Source organism: Pseudopodoces humilis, chromosome 13, assembly GCF_049639895.1.
Source record: "Pseudopodoces humilis isolate 2021_Gansu_Grassland_sample_001 chromosome 13, ASM4963989v1, whole genome shotgun sequence".
NCBI lineage: Eukaryota > Metazoa > Chordata > Aves > Passeriformes > Paridae > Pseudopodoces > Pseudopodoces humilis.
The window spans coordinates 20,632,716-20,652,066 of record NC_142212.1 but is presented as its reverse complement, the minus strand read 5'-3'; the positions used below and the strand labels follow the sequence as shown (position 1 = coordinate 20,652,066).

Genomic DNA, 19,351 nt, shown 5'->3' with positions numbered 1-19,351 from the left:
AAAGTGACTTTGAGCTGCTTTTGCCCAAATAGGGTGGAATGAAATACATTTTATGTGCCATAATCATGAAAAAGCAGGCTAGAAAGAAGGGAATTTTCCTGGTTTTTTATTCACAAAGCTATTAGTAAATGGTAATGCATAAATTGGCATTTTTAAAAAAAGTTTTCTGAAAAGTTACATAACAGTGCTAATGTAAGACCACACAGTGTCTTATGTATGTTATGCTAAATATTTAGGTAACTCTGTAAGACTACCTAAATCACCTCAGAATATTTTAAAACTATCAGGGTACAAGACAAAGAATAACAATTCCATTTGGTGACTACAGGAGAACAAAACCTCTAAAGCACTTTAGTGAAACAGAACTGTGCACAAACTACATTTCTCAATTTAAAACTCTTGGATTTCCCCACTCAGCTCTGCAGTCTATCCATGTGCATTCCTTTCTGGAGAAGACATGAGGATTTTACCATGGGTCTCCCAGAATATACCCATGAAAAACAATGAATATTACATTTTCAGCGCCATAAAGTATCTCAATTAAATCTCCTGCAGAATTAAGCAGTTATTGGCAAATCTGAGTATACAATGTTTCATATGTCAGTATTAATCTTGGTTTGATTCTGGTAAAATAAAAAAAAAAAAAAAAAAACACTGGTAAATACAAAGACAGTATCCAAGGCACTTATAATTAAGGAATGTTACCAGTTTTTAGTGTAGAAAATAACTTGAGAAATGTGTAGGTAATTCCAGTACTCAGGTCTTTAGTTAAAACATTTTTACTTGCTCGTAATAATACATACGATGAACTAGGTACTGTACAAAAATAGAAGTTGTGAGGCCTTTGTGTAAAGCTAGGAATATATACTAGTACACAATTCCACTGAAAATAATTACTTACAATTAATTTTATTTTTGTTTCCTGAACTCCACTGTGAATTGCAGCTATTTTTGCACATCAGGCCCTGTTCCCTGTGCTCAGGAGGCAGATCACCTGTCTGTAAGCTGAGCTACATACTCTGATAATTGTTTTGGTTCATAATAATCCTGTTTATTCCTAGACTGCACACAAGTGGAATATGCTAGCAATAGTACAAATAACAAATATCATAAAAACAAATGTGATACTTTCTTAAGGGGGCTTTCACTTAATCATAAATACACCAGCATACAAGTTTCTATTTTTTCTTTTGTATATGATCCCTGGGCCTGAGACCAAGGCTCCTACTGCTGGGTGAACCAAGGGACACCCACAAGGATTCCTTTGAGAAGTGTGAGTGTGGAACCATCAAGTCCCCTTATTAGCTTATATTTGACCCATTGCCAAAATAAATACAACAATTTATGTTTCAAGTGTCCTATAAAAAAAAAAAAAGCTATTTTAAATTAAAATCTTTTCATTAATCCAAAATATACAACAGTTACCACGTGAAACACAATGAGAAACATTACCATGTAAAGGACACTTAGAAAAAAATAATTCCCAAAAATACTCCTATGAAGTATTAAACGTGGTCTTAGAGGTCCCAAGAATGAACTGAAAGGATGGACTTGAGTGGTGTCACATGTGTATGGGGGAGAGAAGCTCAGAGAGTAGAGGAAAGTAGCTGAAGTTATTTACTTACACCTACGGCCAGTCCAGTTCAAACCGAGATGATGCCATGAACAACATTCTGAGAACTTAAACACTGCATAAAAATCTCCCTCTCTGGTAATGCAGTGGTTTTGAGTATGTGCACTAGGATTATATGGAACAGGAGAGAGTCACTGGAAAACTACCCCAGTGACTCTGGGGTCTCCTGAGTGCTGTATGCAGTGGGAAAACAACACAGGGTATTGCTGCCTGGCCACTGGGCAGTCTTTGGTCTGTAACTCCTGGGACTGTGGTTTAGTGAGACCAACAGATGCTTCCTGAAACACACTGCAAATTAATCATAAATTATTCTGGCACTTGTGTTTGCCATTCCTTTTTTCATTGCAGATGAAAAGGCAGATGGCATTTCTGTGGACAGAGACTGTTAATCTGCTATACAACAGGTATTTCCTGGTGCTTCTCCATGTGGTACTTCTTGTTTCCTTCAGTCAGGGCTAATGTTCCTCATCCAAATCTGCTACCTAATCTTATGTGAAAGGTACACTTTTACTATCTTTCTAACGAGGAGACAGTCCTTACTTCTTCTTCTGAGCTGGCCACTGCTAAAAATCCATCCAATTTATGATTCAAAAAGTTCGGAACTGTTTAACTTGTCTTCTTCATACAGCAAAATATTTTCCATGAGCTTCTTTTTTTGATCATTTATCTGTATTTTCCAAGATGTCTCTCTGGCTAAGGCTGAAAAACAAAAAAAACCCAAATACTGAGGGAAAAATGCATCTGTTGTCTAAGGAATAGATGATAATTTTAAATTTAAGAAAAAACAACCAGCCAACAAAACTGGCTTAGGAAAAAAATCTGATAGAAAACTGCTAAATGTTTTTTTAGATTTATTAGTAAATTCATAACCAAGGAGAAAAGATTTACTGATATGTGTTTAGAAGTAGGAAGAGGAACCTAACCAGCTCTGGAGAAGAGAGTTATTCGTGCCTAGCATGGTAAGTTTTACCTTGTGGAGCACATGAAGGTGACACATCCAGGTCTGTGTTTCCCTGTGGACAGGTGCCCTGTGCAGCAGCTGCTGTCTCCAGGATGCCATCGCCTCTGGCACACGCCACGCTTCTCTCCTGCAGTCCATGGGCAGGCTTTCCCTGCTTGATCCTGTCACCACAGGCTGCCCTGTTTTCTGAATTGGTACAGCTGTGGCTAGGTAACTCCTCTGTGGGTTTTTCTGGAGGATTCCATATGAAGCTACTGGACTCATCTGATTCACAAGGGACCCGCGACATGTAGATGGCACACGTGTCAGGTGCCACAGCTCCCATGGAAAGTGTGCAGGGGCTGCCACTGGTCAGAATTGCTCCCTGGGTGCTCTCCTCTTTATTCCCCGCTGCAGAAGGCACATCCATGCTCAGACTGGCTGTCTCATCATCAGTTTCTTCTGGAGTGTTCATGGAGAATCCAGAAGTGCTGCTTCCACAGATGTAATGCTCTTTTAATTTGTTTTCTGCCATTTCCATAATTTCAAGTACCTGTTTTTAACAACCAAATCTGTGAGTGCATAATAATTCCTGTACTCCTGCTTAGACATATTCCCCTATGTCAACACTTACAAAAATAAGCAAGACATGAATGTTGTATGTTTATACCCTGATGACAAAGAGACTTAAATCTTGGCCATGTAGTTAAAATATTACCTCTGCTATGTTTGAATTCTTCTTTCTCAGGCAAAGGCAGATGGCTGACGCAAAATCAACAGCCACCTCTTCCAGCAAGTGCCCTGCTTTTCTGTCTAGGTATTTGCAGCAGATTTCCTTGGCAGCCAGTTTTTCCAAATTTTTTACTTTGGAGTGTGAGCTTTCTTTTGCTGTTTGAATTTCATTGGCAATCATATCTTTCTGCTCAAAAGAAGGAGATGCATTAGTGAAGGCAAAATGAACACAAGCATTTATTTTTGTCTGAATCTCTGAGAATCTCTCTGTATTTGTCATTAGTGCTACTCAATGCTTGGTTCACAGACTGAAAAGCTTTAATAACCTCTGTTCATGCAACTGACTGAAATGTTTGTTCTCACAGGAGAGAAAAAGGCCAGTGACTTTCTCTGCATGTGTCCAATGTCAAATTCCCTAAAGCAGGGCCAGCTCTTCTTCACTTGTGCTCATTTATATAGGAATAAAAAAGAGCCAACACTGTGAAGAGCAGCATTCTTACACAGGCCTTTATAACACATGTTAAAGAAATCAGGAACACAGGATCTTTGATTTTCTGAACCTCTCTGAATTGACTGCAAATAGTGGGAGTACTGTTGCTCTCTCCTTCAAGGCTTCAGCCAGACAAGAAATCATGAGCACATCCCACAGAAGGAATGCAGGTGGAGGCTGCTTTCTTTACAGATGGTTTTAATGCATTCAGTGAGTTTGGCTGTTCTGACTGATTGGGCAAGTGGTTCATGTTGCTCTAACCTCAGCTTGGGAAACTGGTGAGGATATCAGTTCCAGGCATGAGCACAAGACAAACACCTGATAAACACGATGATGAGCTTCTGCAGTTCCTGCCTACCCAGGTTTCCCCACTCACTGTGGCTCATACCACCTCCTCCTGGCAGACAGAAAATATGGAGCAGCATTTCAGCACAAAGCCTTGTCTCTTATTTATTTATTTTGGAGTCTCTCCTAATGCAATTCAGACCAGCACTCATGAATGGGTATGTGAAATGGGAATATCTGCTGTGCTTCTGTTCTAATGGCAGACAGGCTACTGATGTTAATGGAAACAGGATATGCTCCTAAACCTCCCTTCTGCAGGACATGTACAACAGACAGCAAATATCAAATTGTATTTAAATAAAATTTAAATTATTTTTATGACAGCCCATTCATTTGTATTGTTGTTCTGTGTATTACTGCTGCTTTTTCTTACCAGGTACATTGGGTATCTGTCTTCATCCAGTGCCTTAATCCCGGTCAGTATCTCTGCTAAGACCTAGAAAGTGTATTTGAAAGATAAAATGATTTGTTCAGAATTAACTATAATTTTTAGAAGTAAGTTTCTAACTAAAGAAATATTGAACTTTCAATGCATTCTGATATTGTATTTTTACTTCAGATGACTTAACAATGCCAGCTCAGGGCATTTATGAGACTTTAAATCAACCTCCAGAGCCAAGCCCAGATTTTATAGTACAATACATATCACTAAAAGAATAAGAAAAAGATTAAGAAGAAAGTAAAGTTAAATGCAGATAAGAAATCACACAGAACAGAGTAACTTCCTACTTAAATGGAAACACCTGGAGATGGGTGACATCACAGACTATCAATTATTTTAGCTGAAATTACAAATGAATGGTTTGTTGTTGAAAACAGTTGAAACAAACAGCAATGTTTGTAGCAGTTCATGTGGTGAGTGTGCAAGAATTTTGAGCATCTAATTTGTTTTAAGCCATCAGCAGTAATATTTTATTTACAATAAGAAACATTTTTGTTTCTCTTGTTCAAAAGATTAACCTCATTTTGCCACAAACTGAGATATACTTGGAGTGTGAACCATTAAAATCAGGATTTCAGCACACTATAGAGCCAGTAACTATAATATGAAATTTCCATCAAAACAACCATATAGGTACTTGCTCTTGCATTCAATTTCTTGTCTAGAAGCATCAAAAAAGGAAACAGAGCATGTAAAAAGGGAAACATACCACACCACAGCTGAATATATCCACTTTTTCTGTTAACTGCCCATGTCTGACAAAATCTTCTGGCAGGTAAGTAAGAGAAGCTTGTAGGACTTTGGTTTTCATCGTGGCATATTCTGATTTTTTATCAGAAGAATGCAGTCGCAGGCCAGAATGCCCAAGCTTCGGTGTAAAGTTTTCATCCAACAAGACATTTGAGCTGCGATAATGACAGACAAATAACAATATTGGTCAAATCATGACTTTATCTTGAGGCAAAGATTAAGTTTTATACTTTTAAACTTAAGCACTGAAAGTGTCCAACATTTGGCCTCCTGCATAGGACTGAAAGGATTAAGATTGTTATAAAGCAAGAAGGGGAAAAACAAGCACCCAAAAATTACTTCAAAATAATTTACTTTCATCATTTAGGAAAGACACCAGTTAAACAAAAAAGGGTAAAGGCCCTACAGAACAAGGCACAGCAGAAAATACTGCAAATGCATTTCCAAATTGTATAAACTTTAGCCATGATTGGTAAAGAAATCTTTGAATTACCAGGTAACCAATGAAGTGCTGATATGCCAAAGTTCTCACCTCTTGATATTTCCATGAAGAATTCCAAAATTATGCAAATACTCCACTGCTCTGACAACTCCTACAGAAATGCTAATTCGCATCTCCCAGGTCAGTGGAGAAGAATCTTCCTGCAAGGAAAGGAGGAAAAAGTTGATAATTAATGGAATAGAACACTCTAAGACACTGCTAGTTTAGAAAAGCAAAGGCTCAGCTGAGTCCCAGTCAAACTCCAGGAGGAGACCTGCTGCCTTTCTGGTGCTTGCAGCCAAAGCACTTGGGCACCTTTTTTTTCTGGCTGTTTCTCAGAAATCAGAGATGCAATTGTTTTTCCTGGAATTCCAGGAGAGGACTTGCAATCACAAGAGGTGGCAGACCCAGGCTATTGCTTACGTGTAACTGAAGCTTGTTTTGCAGGGAGCCATTGGGCAAGTACGGATATATCAGACAGTGCAATCCAGTTTCCACCGAGAACCCCAGCAGCTGCAGAATGTTTATGTGACAACACCTGCAGGCACAGATCAGCACTGATTTGCAAATGATGTAAGAACAGTGCAGAAAAATACATTCCTGAGCTGGAATAAGTTCCTAAATTCAAGGCAAGTGGAATGGTGTGCTGCAGCTGGAAGCACAGCTGCAGGCACAGCACAGTCCTGGGCAGGAGATGGCAGGAGGCTGACTGAGCAAGAGCCCATCACATTGCAGCAGGGGTACAAGGTGGGCACTGTGTCCTCCCCATCCCAAGGCTGCAGAGCTCAGCCAGGACCAGCAGCAGCCCCGGGCACTGTGCTGCTTGCCCAGGGCTCCTGCACAGGCAGCACATGACCCCTTGTCCCCAGCCCAGAACAGTGTCTGATGCCCCAGTGCTGATGGAGCAGCCAGCACAGACCATGAGCAGGATATGCATCACTGCCTCTGAAAGCCAACTACTCACCGAAAGCAAATCTGCACTTCTGTGTGAAAGAACCTCTGGGTGGAATTTGGGCTTGTGCATTCCATCTGAAAAATGAAAACATGCAAGAGAATGTCATTAGTAATTACTAGGACTTTGCATTTATACAGATCTGGTAGTCTTTAGATGACAAGCTAGTGTAGGAAACAGGCAACTACCACTGATGGCAACATTAAATAAAAGGCAACAATTAATTGGCAATTAGAACAATTGCCATAAAGACACCCCCGATCCAATCACCAGTGCAGGCAGATATACTGCAGGCTACTCCTATGGATACAGTTAATGGAACTACTCACATGAATAAAGTATCCATCATGTGTGTTTTCTGAATTTAGGTTTAATTATTTACATAATTTCTTTTTTACCTCTCCTCTTGTGTAGCTATTCTGGTTCCTTCCCCACACAATATTAAACAACTGCTATTGGGCAAGTCGTGCTAATAACACACCCTCTTCTAGAAAAAGATGCAGTACTTACCTCTTTGAGTCTTTTGATGACAAACACCATGTTGTTCCTCTGACCTTTGTAGACATCTGCAAAAGTACCTTCACAGATTCTGTTCTTGTCACTGAAACTGTTTGTGGCATTTGCAATTTCCCTCTGGGTCCACAGGAGACTCCCGCTAGGGAGATCAGCCATCGTCTCCTGCTGAGGAGTACAAGAGCTGCAAGGCTACACATTTGTAGAAGAAATAAGTTTATCTCATGATAATTCATATGCTTTTTCCTTTCCATGTTTTAAGCAATTATTGTGATTGCTGAATGAAACTATGGAAAGTACTATGCAATCACTCCTTAGGGTGTGGGTAATTCCTGTACTGATGTGTTGGGATGATGTAAAACTTTTGCATAGTAGAAGTGATTTGAAATCAGTTACCAATCTGCATTTCCACCCTTCACAGGAAACAGTTTTGTTTAAAAGTCCATGTATTTATGTGATGTTAGCCTGATTTACGAAAGATATTAATCTTTATAGTTGGGTTATATATTAAGAAACAGTTGGATAAGAAAGTTGGGTCCCTCATAATGTAGTTACGCTCTGGTAGAAACTTCATATCTATTTTCGATGCATTTAGCATCAGTTGCACAATAATTTGTTGCTTCCAGTGTGGTAAGTCCTAATACCAACTATAATTACAGTACCACTGCAACCTAATCAAGCAGCTTTCACAACCTTAATATGAACCCAACTTAAGGAAACAAAGCACTAACTTCTCTAGAAACTCTAAAACTACTGCACTCTGAGTCAGTCTTCTCTCCTGGCTGGCACTCCTGGACCGTGTTATTGTGGGAGAGTTTAAAGCGTCCGACATAATGAACCAAAGGAAACAGGCCATGAACAACCATGATGGGACTAAGGTGTGCCAACAGACCTGGGAAACACTCTGGGGACAGGACAGATCTACTTAGACTGTAGATGAGAGATGAGAGAACTGTAGGGAGGAAGGAACAGGAGACTTCATGCTGAAATCATTAGAAACATGGGGAGAATTTTTCCCACTGTAATGGTTAAGCACTGGAACAGGGGCTCAGAGAAGTGATGGAACCTTTATCTTGGGAGATTTTCAGTTGTCAGCTACACAAGGCTTTGGACAACATGACTTAAATTCAATACTAGCCCAGTTTTGAGCAGAAACCACATTTTAAATATACAATGAAATGAAAGAGGTATGTGGCTCTGACTAATCAGTGGTATATATACTGTCCTGTCCTGTGATCGCACCAGAAACGTAAGTCCTCTGTAATATCTACATGTAACAGTCCTTCAAACTCAATTGCTATTTGTGGGTATGCTATCCCTTCTGAGCTATGCAGGAAGCAATACTGTAAATTTTTCCCTCACTGGTCCTTCACTGGCAAAAAATGTGATGTAAACCACAAGCAATCTAACTGAAGCATTAGCACTGTATTCAGTCCAAACCCTTTGTAATCAAGCTCAGTGTTTTCACTACATCAATGTTTTTGTACAAGTAGAGGGATGAACTTTAACTGGAAAAAGACAGAATTTCATCAAGGCAATTTTCCTTGTTATAGTCAGTGAGCACTAAGGGGATTTACCTTCACACTCGATAAAACAGGAGGATTGGACTGTAGGGAATTCAAAAGGTCTCTTGGGGGAGGTGGTGGAGCAGGGAGGGAATACAAGATTCCTTCAGAAACAGCACCTGAAACTGAGATAACAGCATTGAAAACACACCTTATTTTTGTAATACCACCACCTGTGGCTAACTACAAAGGATTAGGAATTATGAAGATCTGGGGTGTTTTTTTTTAAATTTTCTGAGTAAGGATAATCTGTGACAATCAGTTTGACAGTCTGTCAAACTGTGAAATTCTGTGTGAAGACAAGGAGCTCTCTTCCTGGCTCTTGTCTGCAGGATGAGTGCCCTGGCTGGGGACACAAAGCTGTGCTGTTGCAGATGCTCTCCCCAGCATGTGCTGGGGTTCTCTCCCTCGCTCTTCCAGCAGAGGGGCTGCTGACCATGCCCAGCTCTCTGCTGGCCTAGATTTACTGTGAATGAAGAGAGGGACATGGGGCAGGACATTCAGAGACCTCAGAATCATCCTGAGACCCCAGAGAATAGATACAGCCAGCATCTCTCAAGGCCAAGGGGGCTAAAGGAAGGACAACCAGGAGGCTGTGTGCTAAAGCCAGGAATAAACAGGAGACAGCAGTGCTAGGAAAACAGCAAACACTCAGCTGTGCCCCTCTGGGAGATCAGTGTCTGCACTGTACTATCCTGACCACAAACACACAGCAGCCTTGGCTATGCAGTCATTTCATGTCAGAGCACATTTGGAATCCAGTACTGTACTTACTGCCTGCTGGGACTGCTCCCAGCTGGGAGGAGTCTGGGGATGGCAACAAACTCATGGCATTTTCTTTCTCTCTCCTTTTGCCTTCTGTGGGAGGTACAGATATGATCTGTTTGGGTGGCTCTGGCTCTTTCTCAGAGCTGGTGAGGTTAGAGGCCGATGTCCCTTCAAAACAGAGCAAAGGGAAGATAAGGATAACCAGGGAAAATAGGGTCTGACTATAATGAGTGACCAGAAAATAATCCTAGTCAGGACATCAGACTTCAAATTAACAGCAACATTAAAATGAACATTCAAGCAATTTAGACAGTATTTAAATTGAGACTATACCCATGACATTAACTTCTACTGAAAATTAACAGGAACTAATAGCTTCAAGCAAATACCAGCAACAACTATTCAAGAGATGCAGAGTCTCTTACAAGAAGAAATTAGCAAAAATAATACATTTATATTTTCTATATAGCATCCTTTAGGTAATGATCTCAAATCACAAATACCTCCCAACCTAAGGAAGGCACTGAGTTCTCTGTCAGCTGTCATGGGACTGAGGGGAAGATGGACAGAATTGTGTTGGGTTTAGTCAGTTAAACATTTCAGGACTATTTTCAATTGTGGGATTTTAGTGGCATGACTAGGCTCATTCCTAGGAAAAACTTTCATATACAGGAGTGTTTGTAAGAAAGATTCATACTTTCACTTAGCAACAGAAAGAAATAAACCAAAGACAATCTAGAGAAAACAAAACAATGGTCAAAGCTCCAAACTAACTGATATATAAGGAAAGTTTAAAGGATGAATTATTGATTCATTACAGCTCTAACAGATCCTGTACCGTACACAGCAAAACCTCAGAGTCAGGCTTGAAAAAGCAACTTGAGGTCTGACTAAAAGAAGTACAAAGATACAGTGTACAGGAACTCAAAACTATGTACAGCTGAGAGGAAATTATTCAGAGGAGATTAGGCTACAGTTAGGATGGGAAGAAATAAAGTACAAAAGTTCAAGATGCTGGTTGTCGAAATCTCCAAAGCAGGTGAATTCTTATCCCTTAAAATACTCTTAAAACTGAGGTTGAAAAGGAGCCTGGAAATGCACAGTGTGCACTAGGGGTGATATAAGGGCTTTTTACTCCCTGGTAACATTTTCCTGGTTGTAGTTCTAAACTTCTATCTGGCACCTTTTATCAGCAATACATTTAACATTTTCTTAAAAATCCAAATTAATATTTTATTTTTATACAGAAAAAACAGAAGCCCAAATATTATTATATGGTGGTTCTTATCCTGCTTTTCTAACAGCTTTGTATCTTATCTGCTGATTCAGAATCAAATGTGCCAGGCCTCTGTTTGCATCTGAAATCAGACAACACCTTTGTTTTCTTTTACTTGTACAAACAAAGGCCAGGGAGTACCTGGAATAAGCAGGAAGCCCAGTGTTTGTAATCTGGGCCACCTGTATAAACCGTGAGCTACTGAACTGTGGGAGAGAATCCAAGCCATGGCACATTCAGGCACTGAGGCTCAACAACAGCAGTACATGAAGAGCAATACTGGCATCTTCTGTTTAAGGTTTCTATCTGTTTTCTTCAATGCCTATAAATTCAGGTCTGAATGAAACCAGGTCTGAAAATTAAAACTCAGAACACTCAGGTATTTTTGTTACTTTGTTAGAATGTTATGAAATCCCAAAGTTTACAGTCAAAACGGACAGTCGCTGCATTCTGCAGGTAAATCCCTGTATTCTGGTTTTTTCCTCACATGGTCTAACGTAGAAGTCTCAGAACTTAGCATCACTTCCCTTATTCAACCTACTTTTCAGGGTTTTTCACGACTTTTGCAACTTCCTGCATGTCAGACAAACAGGGCAGCACTGCAGCTAAAGGACTAACATAGAAAATATCATTATGGACATTCAGAAGTGGGACTAGTGAGTGCAAGAAATTGCTGAAGGGAAGTAGAACTCTTTGGGAAGTAATCTGCCAGCAAAAGATCTCCTTTTATGCTGTGTCTGATTCCTTTAAATAAGAATGAATTAAATTATGGTGATGTAAGGACTGCTTAGTTTTCTGAAGTGCCCAACAGAACAAGCAACATATCCTCTGTATCTGCTCAAGAGGGATCACCTGAGTAAGCATATTCAGATACAGAGATAAGCTAAAAGAACTAAAGGTAACTGACAGCAGCATAAGGGAAAGCAGATACTGCCCCATTGTACCTACACCAAATTGTGCAAGCAGTGCCATACTGCCACACCACAGGGAGCAAACCAGACCCACAGAGGGATGGCGAGTGTTTTCCTGCAGGGAAGGTGCTTGGTTTTGTCTCTGTTGTGTCTGTGTTTAGGGCTAGCTGCTGGAACCTGCTCTTGGGTTGGACACAATCCTGGCAGGGGCTGCAATATGCCATCTCTCCATTGTCCACCTGTGTCACCTCTTCCCTCGCATTTCAAATCACCGATTTCACTTGAGTGAGCAGACAATCACAATCAGTGGAGACATTTTAGAATTTGACATGGGATGACTTCTAACAAAAAGCTTCTTCAGCTAGCAAGGGAGATGTCCTAGGAGGGGCCTGGGTGCTGTGAGGAGCAGCACAGAGCCACGGGAGGAAGGGGCAGCTACTCACAGTCCAGGATGACCTGAGCCGCTCGGTAAAGCTGCAGCCCTTGCAGCAGGTCCAGGAGCTGCTGCACTGTCGCCAGCCTCACTCCCCACCACCACATGAGCTCCCTTGTGATGCTGATCCCGGTCTTCTCCATGCATTTGATTTTCCGTAGCTCTGTTTGATCAGTGATCACATAGGAGGCTGGTGGGAGAGAATGGATATTTCTGTTTAAATATTAGAAAAAACAAGGAAGGGCAAGCAGGGCAGGCTAAGGTGTGAGACACAGTTTGCTTTTGCATTTGCATATCTTTAAAAGGAAGGATCACAATAAATTACCTATGTGGACATGAAGAAATTTCTGTTCCTAAAGTAAGATAGCCCTTTTCTTCCTTCAACTATTCTGGAAAAAAATTTTGTTCTATCAGAGACACTTTTCAGCATATTTTCCCTGTAATCTTTCTCCTTAATACTTTGTACCAAAGTAAGGTTAGACTAAATTCCTGAGGTGATTCTCCCAGAACAGGTGACAGCAGTCAGTGGAGTGGCTGCACTCCCACCTTCATTCCTAAATCCCTGTGCTGTGGTGAGCCGAACAGTGACTGAATCACCTGGGTGTTAGTTACACTCAGATAAAGCTGTCAGGGAAATGCAGCTGGTTTTAGATCCTGTGCCCAAGCTGACCCTACACAATGTGACCATCACCCCGCTGTGTTCACAGCTCACCCACCCACCCAAAACCCAGCTCCCCTTGCTGCCCCAGCTCCACACACACCCAGACACAGCCCCAGAGCTGCAGACCCCGAGGGGCTGTGCCTGAAGGAAACGGGCATGGGGCTCTGCTCTTCGTGTAGGGACAAAGATCCCCGAGTTCTCACCACGGCTGGCTTTGGAAGGACGTCAGAAATACAGCTTTATGCATCTGAAGGTAGGGGAGATGAATCCCACACTACATCAGCAAGTTTATCTGGGGTAAGAGCTTATTCAGCACACAGTTAGGGAAGTCATGTCAAATGGCAGGAACGGCACCAAGAAAGGCAGGCACTAAGAAAACATTCCATTTACAATTGCTTGCACTGGGGTACAGAAAAGAGATTAAATAACTCGGGACTATATTTTTTGTACTTACTGACTGTGCACAGCCAGGACCGAGAAAAACAGGGGCAGAAAGTATGAGGAAATATACATGAAGAGAAGGAGGAAAGAAAAAAAGTAGAACATCTGAGCAGATGTGAGAGACGTTGTGAAAACAGGCAGTGAGAAGTGGCCAGAGATAGTGTGAGTGGAGAGGGAAGTGCGAAAGACTGCGGAGAGTGAGGGGAAGGAGCCCGGCTGCCCGGGAAAAGCCGAGGGACCACAGAAGTCTGGCATTCCACCTGTGTTTGAAAAGCAAAACCAGAGCGGTGCCCGGGAATTCCCTGTTCACAGGACGTGCTCTGCCGAGCGCTGGGAAGCGCGGGGGACAGCGCCAAGCCCCCCGAACCCCGCGTCCTTCCCGAACGCGGCCCCGCCGCGGCTCGGCCAGCGCCGGCCCCACGGCCCCTCACCGAATCGCATCCAGTCGTAGTCGCTCAAGCAGTCCATCTTCTGGCAGAAGTCCTCCAGCACCCAGGCGGGCATGCTGTGGATGTACAGCGCCGGGGCCGAGCCCGCTCTGAGGGCGAGGGGCGGCTGCTGCAGGGCCATGGCTCCGCGGTCCCTCTGCGGACGGACCTTTGTCCCCAGCGCCACCGGCAGCGCAGGGACCGCGGCCAGGGGCACTCAGCCTCACCGGCCCCTCCTCTCTTCCCCCAGAGCTTCCTCTTCTCCGCGGGGCTGCCCTCACAGCCCGTCCCAGCCCGGCAGCCCCCGCCGCCAGGGAACGAGCCCGCGACGCTGCCGGCGATCCCCGGCGGGCTCCGAGCGCCGCTTCCTGCTCCGCCTGACGTCAGGCCCCGGCCCCGAATCACATTTTCCTTTCCATGACTGCTTATTGCCCCAGCCCGCTTGCCAAATGACGCGTTCCACGTGCCGGAAGCGAGGGGTGCTTTCCCGGGAGCTGCGCACAGCCGGCAGGCCGAGCGGGCAGAGCCACGGCCCCGGACACTCCGCTGGCGGCTCCTCCGCCCGTGTTTATTGCCCCGAGCGGGGCTGGGATCCCCCAACGGCTCCAGCGCTCCCCAGCGGGCTGGGGCCGGACCGCTGGGCAGCGAGAGCTCACAGCGCCGGACGAAGGACAGCACCGGCACAGAACGCGCTGAAAAGCCGGCAGGTGATGCCTGCACGGCTCCTCCGGCCGGGGCTCGCTGGCACGGAGCACACCGGGGCTCGCTGGCACGGAGCACAGCGGGGCTCGCTGGCACGGAGCACACCGGCGCTCGCTGGCACGCTCGCTGGCACGGAGCACACCGGCGCTCGCTGGCACGGAGCACAGCGGGGCCCGCTGGCACGGAGCACACCGGGGCTCGCTGGCACGGAGCACAGCGGGGCTCGCTGGCACGGAGCACACCGGGGCTCGCTGGCACGGAGCACAGCGGGGCTCGCTGGCACGGAGCACACCGGGGCTCGCTGGCACGGAGCACACCGGGGCTCGCTGGCACGGAGCACACCGGCGCTCGCTCGAGAAAACGCGCTACGGTAGGGAATGCAGGAAGGGGGAACTTCAGAAGCGGTCACAGGGCCAGATCTTGCTTGTCAAGGGTTAGGTTTAAAACATGTTCTTAAAGTCAACAATTATTTGTGATTTTTTTTTATTATTATTATTTAACGTGATTTTGATAGAAATGTATAATTAATTAATTTGCCAGTGTAAATATTAACAATACTTCTGGCAAAAAGGAGTGTTTTCCTGCTATACTGCTGCTAGAGACTGCCAGCAGATATGTAAGTGTAACCTTCCATCCTGCTCTTGTTGTTCATATTTAGCCCTTAAATTTGTATGAATTGCAGAAAGTGCTTTAAATTTTGACAGCTTTTAATTCACTGTTTCTTTGTACTCTGCATATATATTACAGTACAGCTAACTCTTGTTTTCAGTATCAAAATTTCAAACTTTTGCAGTTTCTATGCTCCTGGCGTCAGAAATCAGGAACTTCTTAGCTCCGCTGTGGCAAAGAAAAACTGAAAAATAAAATATTGTTGTAGCTATAAGATCAAGGAATGGGAAAATATAACCAAAACTACCCAAAGTGTATTTAAAAGATGACAACTCAAAGACTGCCTCGGGATGAGCTGTTTTATCAGTAGTACCAGTTCAACAATAATAGTTGCATTTATGGGGTTTTCCCCTCCCTTTTCCCTGCTTACTGTCCCTCTGACACACACCTAAATGCCTTCATGATGGGAACATTTCTGAAAGTGATGTAAGATGGGACTGAAATTGTGTTACAAAGAACTACATAAAAGTAGGAGGAAAAGACTTCTTCCCCTTGAGTACTGGAAAAACTTGTGAAACCATTTGAACTATTTGCCTCGGCATGGAACAAGGGGAAACAACACATCCGAGTGTGTATGGTTTCAGTTCTGTTCTGAATGTTACAGGTGATGCAGGGTTTTACTGGGGAACTGAAATCTAACAGATTCCAGAACAATCCTGTATATTCCTGCTGTTAGGCCTTTCCTTTCCAGCGTGGTGTGGGCGGGACTGGGCAGTGCTGTGTGTTCTCCCCGAGCCTCTGGATGCTGCCCCGTGTCAGCAGCATTTATTTCCCCGGGGTTTGTCAGCCGAGCGCCGCCGCCTCTGGCACAGAAGGTCCCGGCACACCACGCTCCCCGGGCTGGCTCTCACCGCTGCTCCTGGGGCGGCAGCGAGGCCGTGCTGGCTGGCTGAAACCAGGGCTAACGCAGCTGCCACAAATAAATTACAACTTTTACTCATTACTAATCCGTCTAACTACTAGGAGAGTGCATTTCCCAATGTTCACATGTTAAAGCCAGCTGTGGTTTCTCCAATCTTTTATTCTGATCCAAAGGAACACTCCAGAACAGAAGAATACAGTCTAATAAGAAACAGAAGGAATCACAGACCCCACTCAACTCAGAAATACCCAGAACGAGTGTGCCACCTACAGACTGTTAAACCCAACACCTAATACCAGCTAGGTTACAGGAAAAGCTGCCAAGCAGGCCAGCGTCCTGCCAGGGTCTGTCAGAGCTGCAGTGCTGACTGCAGTGCACAGCCTCATGACAGCAGGAGGGAACCTGCTCTCAGGTATGGTCAGGAGCAGAGTACAGCACTCTCTGACCCTCAGGCTCCCTAGGGCACTGATCCATGCCTGCTCCAGAGGCCTCCATGGGTTCACTTTCCCCTCAGAGATGTGTGAGAGGTGGTAAGAACTGAACTTGACTAGCCCCATTCCTGCCCAGACACTGCCTGAAGCTGTGCTGACAGCTCATGAGAGCCACAACACAGCCCTGCAGCAACAGGCTAAAGTGTCTGTTTACTGATCAACCACAACAACTGTCAGAGTATCACAGGAATACAAACAGAGAGGCACTGGGGAGTTACCTGACAGAATTACAGTTAGAAAGCTAGCATGCATTTCCATTTTATGTCAAAGATCAATTTCTTCAAACATGTAAGAAAAACAAGTTTACAAATAGGGAGACATTCCATACTTACAAAATACATTGAAATTCTCGGTTTCACAGCTACTCTCAGAATGTACAACTGGAAGGAAATGTATTCACAGAAATAACTTGCTGTAATCAATCTCCAGCCAATCTGTCTCTAACCTGAGCTGCACCACATCTTGCTCAATGGACAATTCACGTAGCACTCTCTGAACTCTCTGTGTGCATTCACGCATTCCACCGAGATGTGGGAACAGAATACAGGCAAAGAAATATTCTTTCTCTAGCCTGCCACTAGCATGGCCCTGTTTGTGAACTGGCTGCGTGAGCCAGTACAGCTCCCATTGGTCCTGAGAAGACACAGGCAGCTCAAGAGCTGCCTGCTCCCTGAAAAGGCCTCCTACTATGACCTGGACTACAGCACTGCGAGGGGAAAAGACAGAACTTAAAGCATCTACCTCCTGTGAATCCTGTACAGCCTGCTGGGGACTCAGCTGTAGGGGACAAGGGTGTCCCAAAACTAGGATCTGGTCTGTGTGGCTGAGATCTGCCAGGCAAGAATCCTATGAAAAAGGCAAATAAGGCATTTGAGGTACGATGACAATAAAAACATGTCAGACCTAAAGTGGATAGGATATGGCTTTGTACGTGGGAAGGGAGGAGGCAGAATAACCTCCAAGCAGTTACACATCATCTTTCCACCAGTGTCGTGTTTGTCAGACCCTCAGGCACTGCTGCAAACCCTCACGTACAAACCCCCCATGCTCTGTGACCCACATGTGAAAGGGAAATTCCATCAAAACAAATTACTCAAACAAAACCGATGACACTTAGAACCATCAGTCTGGGCTAAATTAATCCTTGGTGTAATTTGCTTTCTAATACAATGAAAGTTTCTTTGTATTAATATTTTCCATTTAGCTGCCCTGATGTTATCCTACAGTTTGCAATACTGAAATTAACTGAACCATCAGAACTGGCATGCCTCCAGGTGCTGTTCAGTGTTTGGGATTTGACTATCACCGAAGTTACTGAGTTTATGTTTCAAAACTTTAAATGAAGCCATCAGTTCCTGGTGTGTCTCCTGGCAACTCGCTGCTCAGACTCAGTGGTTTGCTACTGAGGAGTCTGAAGTGAGTAACCATGTTGTTCCACAATTTTGCTCCTCAATCCTTCATTCCTCTGCAGAGAAAGCCGCTGAAGATCCTTCCAAATATCAGGATGATCCTCCAGTTCTTCATATAATGACTGAACAATGTCCAGTTTCCTGTAGTTCATTGGGCTGACCAGACTGCGCACAACCTGCAGACATCTCTCCTTCAGGGTGAACACTGCAGTTAAACACAAACACAACACAACCTTGTCATGAGGGCTCTCAGCTGCTGCTCCAGTGCCAATGATGCTGCTCTGAGCAAGTGAGCACAGAGCACAACCTGCAGCAGTGACCCACGACAGGCTGGGCTCTCCAGACAGGAGACAGATGCGGTTCCTGCCATCAGGCACCCATGAAAACCCCTCAGAGACCCCTTTAAAGGAGAGGTCTGCCACTAGTTCCATCCAATACAACAGCTCTACCTAGAACCCCTCACCATCTCTTCCAGTGTCTGAGCAGGTTTAATTGCATGAGTATCTCATTTCTCAGTAATCCTAACAGGTCCAAAGAGACCAAGTTCAGAATTCCCTAGGACACACATGGTCCTGTCCCTTACCTGGCAGCGTGATGTCAGCTTTGGTCACATTGGGGGCCGCCACAAACAGCTCCTGCTGGTTGACGAGCAGCCCGTCATTGGTCCCTGCATCCCGGAACAGCCAGAGGTGCCCTGGCACGGAACAAGGTGGGAATGCACCAATTATAGAACTTTTTAATGACTGGCTCTGAAGGGCATCTGCTCACAAGGGACCAAGCTCTCCAGCTCAGCTCTATGTGCACAGGCCACTACCATGGCCCCAGTCACTGGTGTGAATGGGGAGGAGAAAGGAAGAAGGAGAAAAGGAGAGGAAAAAAGAAAGAGGAAAAGGAAAAAGAAAAGGGCAAAAGGAAATGGGAAAAGGAGAGTGGAAAAGAATCAGGAAAAGCAAAGGAAATGGAGAGGGAAAGGGAAAAGCAAGAGAAAGGTAAAAGTGGAAGAAGGAAAAAGGGGAGAAAGGAAAAAGGGGTGAGGGGGAAGGCAAAAGGGTAAATTCCACCGCCACCAGCTCAGCCGCCCAGGCCCCGCGACTCCCAAGCCCGTCCCGTCCGGTCCCGCCGCACCCACCCCGGTAGCTGCGCATGACGCGCCCGCTGCGTGGCTGCAGGACCGGGTAGCAGCGCGGCCGGCCCTCGAAGTCCAGCCAGACGGGCAGCACGTAGCGGGGACTGTGGTTGTTGAAGACGACCTCGGAGAGCTCCCGCGTGTTGACCGAGCGCAGGACAGATCCAGCCTCCCCCGGACGCGCCTGGCCCGGCGGCGACATCGCGGCCCCGCGCCCGCCCCGGCCCCACCGCGCGCAGGCGCCAGGGCAGGTCAGAGCCGGCCCCGCCCCTGCTGGGCACCGCCCCCTACGTCAGCGCGCTGAGGGGCGGAGCGCGCCGTGAGGGGCGGA

At 44.9% G+C, this 19,351-nt stretch overlaps 2 protein-coding genes across 5 annotated transcripts; both read right to left on the bottom strand.

Annotated features, from left to right (window-relative positions):
- Nucleotides 1-90: 90 nt before the first annotated feature.
- On the bottom strand, nucleotides 91-14,159 carry IRAK2 (interleukin 1 receptor associated kinase 2). Of its 4 annotated transcripts, XM_088062002.1 has the most exons (14): nucleotides 13,765-13,844; nucleotides 12,557-12,620; nucleotides 12,242-12,421; nucleotides 9,618-9,779; nucleotides 8,856-8,968; nucleotides 7,276-7,470; nucleotides 6,778-6,842; nucleotides 6,237-6,351; nucleotides 5,865-5,974; nucleotides 5,292-5,487; nucleotides 4,514-4,576; nucleotides 3,292-3,492; nucleotides 2,604-3,126; nucleotides 91-2,332 (listed from the first exon to the last, which is right to left on the bottom strand). In XM_088062002.1, the coding sequence occupies exons 3-14, from the start codon at nucleotides 12,372-12,374 to the stop codon at nucleotides 2,214-2,216; spliced, it is 1,995 nt and encodes a 664-aa protein (XP_087918128.1). In that variant the 5' UTR covers nucleotides 12,375-12,421; nucleotides 12,557-12,620; nucleotides 13,765-13,844; the 3' UTR covers nucleotides 91-2,213. The 4 variants fall into 4 exon arrangements, with proteins under 4 accessions (XP_087918128.1, XP_014107292.1, XP_014107293.1 ...); XM_014251817.2 differs by lacking the exon at nucleotides 12,557-12,620 and having other exon boundaries at nucleotides 7,276-7,446; nucleotides 13,765-14,159; XM_014251818.2 differs by lacking the exon at nucleotides 12,557-12,620 and having other exon boundaries at nucleotides 7,276-7,443; nucleotides 13,765-14,159.
- A 1,974-nt stretch (nucleotides 14,160-16,133) lies between these two features.
- Nucleotides 16,134-19,277, bottom strand: LOC102106299 (von Hippel-Lindau disease tumor suppressor). Its single transcript, XM_005521955.3, has 3 exons — nucleotides 19,024-19,277; nucleotides 18,478-18,588; nucleotides 16,134-18,099 (listed from the first exon to the last, which is right to left on the bottom strand). The coding sequence occupies exons 1-3, from the start codon at nucleotides 19,220-19,222 to the stop codon at nucleotides 17,885-17,887; spliced, it is 525 nt and encodes a 174-aa protein (XP_005522012.1). The 5' UTR covers nucleotides 19,223-19,277; the 3' UTR covers nucleotides 16,134-17,884.
- Between the last annotated feature and the right edge of the window lie 74 nt (nucleotides 19,278-19,351).

Bases quoted from the DNA above. Each gene is read 5' to 3' on its own strand.
- IRAK2 (XM_005521954.3), bottom strand. From the start codon at position 13,903: ATGGCCCTGCAGCAGCCGCCCCTCGCCCTCAGAGCGGGCTCGGCCCCG. The intron at 12,422-13,764 runs GTGAGGGGCCGT...CTCTCCCACCAG, and splicing joins CTACGACTGGATGCGATTCG to CCTCCTATGTGATCACTGAT. The intron at 7,471-8,855 runs GTAAATCCCCTT...ACAAATGTGTAG, and splicing joins CTGTTTTATCGAGTGTGAAG to CCTTGCAGCTCTTGTACTCC.
- LOC102106299 (XM_005521955.3), bottom strand. From the start codon at position 19,222: ATGTCGCCGCCGGGCCAGGCGCGTCCGGGGGAGGCTGGATCTGTCCTG. The intron at 18,589-19,023 runs GTGGGTGCGGCG...GTTCCGTGCCAG, and splicing joins CGTCATGCGCAGCTACCGGG to GGCACCTCTGGCTGTTCCGG. The intron at 18,100-18,477 runs GTAAGGGACAGG...GTTTAACTGCAG, and splicing joins AGCTGACATCACGCTGCCAG to TGTTCACCCTGAAGGAGAGA.